This window comes from Amborella trichopoda, chromosome 8 (assembly GCF_054954075.1).
Source record: "Amborella trichopoda isolate Santa Cruz 75 chromosome 8, AtrichopodaSantaCruz75HAP2 v2.0, whole genome shotgun sequence".
Lineage (NCBI taxonomy): Eukaryota > Viridiplantae > Streptophyta > Magnoliopsida > Amborellales > Amborellaceae > Amborella > Amborella trichopoda.
Window position 1 is genome coordinate 9,206,177 of NC_142343.1, and position 8,361 is coordinate 9,214,537.

General features: G+C 36.2%; 1 protein-coding gene across 1 annotated transcript; it reads left to right on the top strand.

The window, feature by feature from the left end:
- Positions 1–4,462: 4,462 nt before the first annotated feature.
- On the top strand, positions 4,463–7,698 carry LOC18436090 (glucan endo-1,3-beta-D-glucosidase). Its single transcript, XM_006846116.4, has 4 exons — positions 4,463–4,566; positions 5,422–6,401; positions 6,698–7,064; positions 7,473–7,698. Exons 1-4 carry the CDS (start codon positions 4,497–4,499, stop codon positions 7,499–7,501), a joined length of 1,446 nt encoding a protein of 481 aa, XP_006846179.1. The 5' UTR covers positions 4,463–4,496; the 3' UTR covers positions 7,502–7,698.
- The last annotated feature ends 663 nt before the right edge of the window (positions 7,699–8,361 follow it).

Here is an 8,361-nt window from a genome sequence, read left to right on the forward strand (position 1 = left end):
TATCCGGATAGGCCATTAAATCGATGTGAGGTCTAGTTAGTCAAAAGCATTTCGATTGACAGTTAACTAATTAGATTGATTATTTTTTAAATAATAATACTAGTTTAAAATATAAAAAACTTCGCAAAAAAAGGTGAAAAATTTTCATATAGAATCCTATTTCTTGATATTATTTCATGGTAGATCTTCATCTGCTTTTATTTGAAATGATACAATTTTTTTTAAAAATATTTCAGCCATACCCCTCATCTCTTATCTCTCTTGATTTTGACTATAAAAATTAGCCGTAATAAATCTTTTTATACTATTTAAACTTAATTTTTTTTTTAATTCTCTTTCTTCTTTTCCACCCATTAAAAAAGTTTTTGGGTTAAAATGATATAAAAATACTTTTTGGGCTTAATTTTTATTATCAAAGTCAATAAAAAAATGAGATAAGAGATGAAAAAAAAAGAGATAAGAGACGAGGGGGTGTGGTGAAATATTTAAAAGTTTATTTATACTGTTTAAAAGAAAAACGGAAAAAGAGCCTATGATGAAATAATATGAAAAATTAAAGTTTTACATAAAAAATTTCCAAAAAACGTCCAAACCATGTCTAACAAGTTAGATTAGTCCAAAATTTTAATTGGATGGCGCCTTATTTATTGGAGTTGGGCTGCAGATTTCTACATTGGTCATATAAACGGACGCGCATATTTTACACACGACCCAACAAAAAAACCTGAAAAGCCGGGAACCCTTTTGTCATTTTCAAAACGGCCTTTGCCCCTTCCCTTCTCTCTTAACTTATCTCCCTTGGGATATTCCGATTCCCTTGGACCCAGAAAAAGGTCCCAGCTCAAAATACCAAATTCCAACAATGGTGGTGATGGCAGATGGGTGGGTGAAAAGAAGTGACCCACAGGCCACAATATAGAGGTTTTGGGTGGGTGAAAAGCAGTGACCCGCTAGAGATTTTCAAATTCTCAGTGAGTTATGAGCTATAGAGAGACTTGCAATTTATAGAATCCTGTCAACTATTTAATTCTTTATGAGAGAAACATATCGTATTTTTGAGAGGTATTGAAATTCTCTTTCCATAATTGTAATGTCACATGCAGGAAGTAACAAAGAAAAAGTGGTTTCGAGCTGAAGTTATTTGCATCCTTGACGGTGTATTTCTACTGCAAGCTCATGCATTGAGGGGATAGAGACTGTAAAAAACTTCAAGGCTATTGTCTGATCTCTCCCCCTCTGTAGGTACAAGAGCTCAACAGATCCGATGGTCTCCCTTCTGCTGCAGGGGCTACTGAAAACACTGTGAAAAGAGAAACAAACCCATGATTACAGCCAAAGCTGGGCAGGTGGAAGAGAGAATGAGAGAGAGGTATGGAGATGGAAAAGTAGGTAGGCAGAGGAGAGAGAAAATAAGAATACTAAATAATTAGTTGCAAATGAATCTTCTTATTTTTTCAAGGAGTTCAGAGAGGGAGTTAAAGGGGCAGAGAGAACCATAGAGGAAATTTAGAGGGAGAGCTATTCAGTAAGAGGGTAGAAAGTTTTTAAGAGAAAAATAAAAATAAAATTGTAAAACACAGCGGTAACCGGGGCTTTGGGTCCCCCGAATTCTCTAATTCACTCATGGAAAAATATCGACCGTCCAAATTAATTGACAGAGTGGACTGCAGCCTGTGTTAACATTTCCCATTTTAATTTGAAAAATAATTTGATTGGGCTGTAGCTCCATCAAAATAAAAGTAAATGTCACTTCCTAACACATCAAAAATTGCAAGTCAAGCATTGAAAAAACTTCTAAAAGGAATCATCTCCACTTGGACATTATGGTTGCCAAAAAAACAGGATTTTAAGCTCTAAAAATAATATATATTGTAACAAATTATCTGTACTTTTCATTTCGTCCTAAAAATAAATGTTCATGTATCCAAAAAATCTACATCAAATTTTTAGTTTCAATTTTTTTTGTTGGTATTGGAAATTGATTTTAAAGTCACATATTTTCAAAAGTACTTTTCGAACAAGGATTTGAAGTGTTATTTTATTTTATTTCTATAAATCCTAAGCCTTAAAAAAACCTCATCCTTTTAATTTTCTCATTTTCAATCAAATTCAAATTTTACTTAGACCAATTAACACACACGGACAATTTAACTTAACCGTTTTTTATACCTTTGCCTAGGAACCCCAATTTTCTTTGAGAGGCCAACACACCACCATAAAATCGAGGAAAATTATTTGATGCACGTTGGACCCGTATGATTATATATGCAGTCCAAAAGTGTAAAACATCAACCTTTATTTATAATTTTTAAATTTTATTTATTTATTTTTATTTTTAAAAATCCGTTAAAAAAATAAATTTATTAATAAACCCACATTTCTACGTATATGAGCTTGGCCGAAACCAGGTCCTAAAGTACATGTACCCACAAGCCACAGCTAAAGAAAGCCTAACCCTAAGAACGGGTTTACGCCGTGGTGATAGACACTAGTCATGGTGATGTGGTTTCCATCCCCACCGCTATCACAACCTAACTAATACTTTCAAAAAAAGCAAACTTCTAATCTATTTTAAAAAATCTCAAGGGGTTGGGCTTTTTTATTTAATTAAAAAATAAAAAATAAATAAAATGAAAAGACGCCCAACCCATTTCATCGATCGGAGCCGTCCATGAACTCAGCATCAACCGTCAATGCAAAAGAGGTAAGACGCGTCACGGCGTAGTAATCGGAGCTATTCGAAGTTTGACAAGAGACGTAAGGGTGGGAATCGGCAGAGTCCAAAGTCCAAACCCATTACTGCACGTCTCTCTGCATTCCCTATAAAAAAGGCCAAGGCATCCTCAGAATAAGCTTTTCTCTCTCTAAAACTAGACGGACTTTCTCTCTCTAAAAAATAAATGACGTTGGTATACACGTGGTGCTCCCAGACAAGGAACGCTAAACTGAAAGGGACGGCTTTGTAGTGAGAGACAATCAAATTAGAATCACTGGATTGATTCCCCGCGTCTTATCGTGCGGTTGAGGGAAATCTATGAAGTTATCTGTGGAAAAGTATTCGGTGAGTCAGCGGACTTACCTATTTATATGCAGGGATATTCAATAAGGCAAGCGCTTTATGGAAACAAAAATAAAATCTCACTTCAAATCTTTGTCTCGAAAGCACTTTTGTCTTTTAAAAATGTCCATGATGAATCCAAATTAATTTTCAAATAATAAATTTGAAATTAAAGAATGGTACAAATCTTGTTGATATATGAATACTTAATTTTAAAGTGAAATAGACTGTTTAAATAATTTATTAAAGTATACATATTTAAAAAAAAAACATTATTTTTTATTTTACAATTAATATTCTAAGCCAAAATGATCGATATAAAAGTTTTTTAATGCTTGAATTGTATTTTGATGAGTTATGAATTAAGGCTTTACTTATTTTGATAAGACTACAACCCTATCGAACCATTTCTCATTAAAATGTACAGTTAAACATAGATTTTTAATCTAAAATTTTAAGGTTTTTTAATCTCAATCTCGAGAATGATCATCAATATCCGATTTTATTTATTAAAAAAACTAGTATTTTTAAAAGAAATTTCTCCACCATCTATTTTGTTTTTTAAAATATAAATAGGCAATTAAGGGGACACAACAATAGGTGAGCAAGCTATTTTTAAATCCATAAACATGATTAATCTTTTTTTTTTTTTTTTTAATGTTAACATGATTAATCAATCAAGCAAGCTTTCTATGCTTCCCTTATAATATATAATTTATATACTCCTTCTTATCCAACCGTCCATTCTGAATGGAGAGCTAAGATTGCCTCAATCACGATGCCACGACTCTATACCTTTCTATTTTTAATTTTTTTTCTATAAACTATTTTGACACCAAATTTTGGACGTCCATTCTTCTATTAAACTCGCACTAGCAAAAAATATAAAAAAAATAAATTTCAATGAAATAAAATGACTAATATACCTTCGAAAATTTTAAAAAGTATTTTGATTATTATATTTTATAAAAAAATTATTTTTAATATCTTTTATAAGTACGCTCCAATGAAAAGATGGCCTGCACCAAATTTTATATTCATACAATTTGTATAAAAAAAGTTAGAATAAAATACTTTAAAATATTGAATCTAAGACCAAACGAAAAGTGACCTTTGATCAAAATTGAACGGCTAGATAATAAATGAAAGATAGAACTTCTATGCTGAAAAGAAAGTATAGAAACGTTTCCCTGATCAATACGACAAATAAAGGTGATTAATTTGATTTAAGCGGGCAATATTTCAAAGACAGTGGAGGTATTTTTGAAAATACCTTCCATAGCAGTGGCATTTTACGCTCACTCCTCTTCTCTTTCTAAAGACGTTCATTCATGCGCCCAAAATTTTGCACCTGGTATGCAGTAGCCACATTTTTTTATATTTAGAGGCTCCAGATCTCAGATTTTCTTTCTAATACACAGGCTCCTGAGCTGCTCTCATGGCGGATGTACGACTACAGCCTCCTCTAACCAGTCTCATCAGTTACTTCTGCATCATTCTCTCTTTAGGTATCCACTCTACCTCTCTCTTACAGTTCCTCTCAGTTTAGCAAAACTGAGTTTGTCTCTCTAGTTTCTCTGATGCTGGTTGTTCTCAATTCCTCTCTCTCTCTCTCTCTATTTCATGCTTCCATTAGCGTCAAGAAACTGAGTTTCTCTCTCTGCACTTTTTATTTTGTATAAAGCCGCTGTTTTTATTTTTAAGTTCTCAAGGCTCAACTCCAAGGAACAATTTTTGTTTTTTAATCTGTTCAGCCCCCTTTTTGTTTTGCTTCTGTCTACTTTCTCTCTCTAAACTTCTCTGTTTCATTTCCTTTCCTTTTTTTTTATTTTTCCTATGACTGGTATTTTTCTTCTATGGATTTTGTTTCTTCTCTCTCTGCATTATCTCAATCTTGGGGAGATTTCTGTCTCTACAATCTCTGTAAATCCCCTCTCTCTTGCTGTATTGTTCATTAAAATCTTTAGGAACCAAGTTTGTGTCCCTAAACATCTGGCTTGCTTTTTCTCCATTTATTCCCTGCATTTTTCTCTCTCCCTTTCTGCTTCTCTAACAATGGAGAACCGATTTTCTCTCTCTAGACTCTATATTAAACATCCATTCTTCCAACCTTGGATAAATATACTACTCTCTCGAAACGTTTCTGATATTTCTCTCTCTAAAACTCTCTAGAAATCTACTCTGGCCTTATTGCTTCTGTAAAAATTTCAAATCTCCCCCCCCTCTGCCGTGAAGTCTCTTTTCCTACTTCCACTTCCTCTTTCATCTACTGTTTGCTAATTTCTCGAAAAGACTAGGCTTTTGCATCTTTTTTCTCCCCAAAACTCCATTAACTTCTTATTTTCTCTCTCTAAATGTCACAGGCCTGAAGGCATCGAGCATCGGCGTAAACTATGGCACCCTTGCAGACAACCTCCCCCCGCCCGCACAAGTGGCCACCTTCCTCAAGACGCAAACATACATTGACCGCATCAAGCTCTTTGGTGCTGACCCCGCCATCCTGCAGGCCTTTGCCAACACGGGCATCTCGGTCGTCATCTCTGCTGCGAATGACGAGATCGTTCCCCTCTCGAAGGCTCCTGCAGCAGCCCAATGGGTCGCTGACCATGTCCTGCCCTTTGTCCCCGCCACCAAAATCATTGCCATCTCTGTGGGCAATGAGGTCCTCGCCACCAGTGACAAAAATCTTATCGCTCATCTCTTGCCTGCGATGCGTTCGCTGCACACCGCCCTCGTTAATCGAAACCTTTCTTCGAGCATTTACGTTTCAAGTCCACATTCATTAGGAATACTCAGGGCGTCGGAGCCACCATCATCGGGTCAGTTTCGGAAGGGGTATGATCACGTCGTCATTGCTCCAATTTTGGCCTTTCACAGAGAAACTCGCTCACCATTGTTCATTAATCCCTACCCCTATTTTGGGTTTAAGCCTGATACATTGGATTATGCACTTTTCAAGCCAAATCCAGGTAAATTTGACCCTGTTACTGGTAAGAATTACACAAACATGTTTGATGCTCAAATGGACGCTATTTATTCGGCCGCAAAGAAATTAGGGTTTGATGATGTCGATATGGTAGTGGCGGAGACGGGATGGCCTTCTATTGGGGACCCTAATGAGCCTGCTGTAAATATGGCGAATGCAGTGTCATATAATGGGAACCTGATACGTCATGTGTCCTCATGGGTCGGGACACCGATGATGCCCCGGAAGAAGTTTGAGACATATATTTTCTCACTGTTCAATGAGAACTTGAAGCCGGGATCGACAGCTGAGAGGAATTTCGGTCTTTTTAAGGCGGATCTGACACCAGTTTATGATGTGGGGGTCATGAAAGGCCAGGTAAGAGTGGTTTTCCATTTGATTTCTGGTGGGTTTTGGTTACCTTTTCGGTCGTTTGGTGCTTGGGGGTTGTTGTGTTTGAATTTTAGACTGTCATTTTAGTTTCGCGAATTATGAGATCTGCTGTTCTTTCTTTTCTTTTGAACTGCAAAATTCATGGATGTCATACACAAGTGCATTTGTAGTTATTTAGGTTAGTATCAGACGCTATTTGTTAAAGTGTATTTTGGTAGTTATCCAACTACTACCACTATTTTTTCTTCCATTTTTCTGAATTCCCATGCTCTGTTATGCAGTCTGGAGCTCCAACGCCTGCTAACCCTTCACCTGTCACCCCTGCACCCACAAACCCGTCACCTGTGAATCCAGCTCCGCAACTTCCTTCTCCGGCACCAGAAAACCCAGCACCCGGTGCCCCATCGGAAAAGCTTTGGTGCGTGCCAAAGCCAGAAGTGGAAGATGTGAAGCTCCAAGCAAACATCGACTATGTGTGCAGTCAAGGTGTTGATTGCACCCCAATTCAGGCAGGGGGTGCATGCTACCTCCCTGATACATTGCAGTCGCATGCCGCATATGCGATGAATGCTTACTATCAGTTTGCTGGTCGCAACGATTTCAATTGTGATTTTGCTCAAACTGGAGTTCTCACATCATCAAACCCTAGTAAGTGTCCTGTTGGTTTCCTGATATCTGTTTCTAACCTTCATTGCATTGGTCTTTTACTCTTTTGTTCATGTTTTGGTTTTTTCCGTCATCCATGATTGATTACATTCTCTATTTTCTCAAAAAAAGATTTATTGCATTCTCTCCTGGTCGTGCTTGAGAAAATTAATTGATCCCGGCGTTCACAAGAATTTCGAACTGGGATCGACAGCTGAGAGCAATTTCGGTCTCGACAATTAATTGATACCTTTTCACGATCCAATTTTGAGGCCTTGTTCATCGATCTGTAAATTTCAGAAAATCTTGAAATTCTTCAACTTAATATAGTTTACCTGCTTTTCTTTTATATATTTTCAATGTCATTTTGATATCTTTCTAACCAACTTTTACTTTCCTCTTGTTTTGCAGGTTATGGGGATTGTAACTTCAACTCGTAGACATTGAAGCTCTTAAAAAAATGCCATTTTATTGCCTTAAATGAATTTCTTGTAACGGCTACTTTTACCCTTCTTAAATGCAGTGTTGTAGTTAAGTTTAATCAGTTGGACCCACCTTTCATTCTTCAATGGAGGGAGTAATCTATTATTTGTACATGGTGTTTGAAGTTTGAACTACCTTTGCTTGTTGGACACCAGCTACCGAGGCTTTTGCTTGTGATGTCGGTTTTCTCCGATCATGTATTGTATTTGACTGTGGTTCGAAGGCCGCATCGATGGGTGGATCGTCCGAACCATAGATCCATGTGGGATCGCAAATCTAGAGCCTGAATCGGCGATTATGAAAATTATTTAAAAATTTAAAGGAGAAGGTTTCATGCGACCAGCCCGCATATTGTAGAAATGCGGGCTTGACAATGAATATAATTTGATCTTAATTTTTAGATCATATATAATCTTTAACATGGAGATCATGAATATGAAAAAAAAATAAAAATAAAAACTAAAAATAATACTTGTATTAAGAAAACATTTGGATCATTAGTTGCACTTGTTTTTATATGGACCATCTATTTGTATCCATCTTTAAGATGGATGCTTTTTAAGTCTAGACTGTATATTGTAGAAATGCGGTTCAGTTTGTATGAAATAATTTTTCAAATTAAAATTAAATTGGGGCTTATATGGGGGATTTATGGGATCCAAGAATACATTAGACAAAATTAAAAAAGAAACAAAAGGAAAAACTATGAGAAGGACGATTTGAGAAGGGATCAAGCCGGCACTGATGTCTTCTCGAAACTAATTTGATCCATTTTTTATCCAGATTGACGATTCTCTATCCATATTGTTAAGTTTTG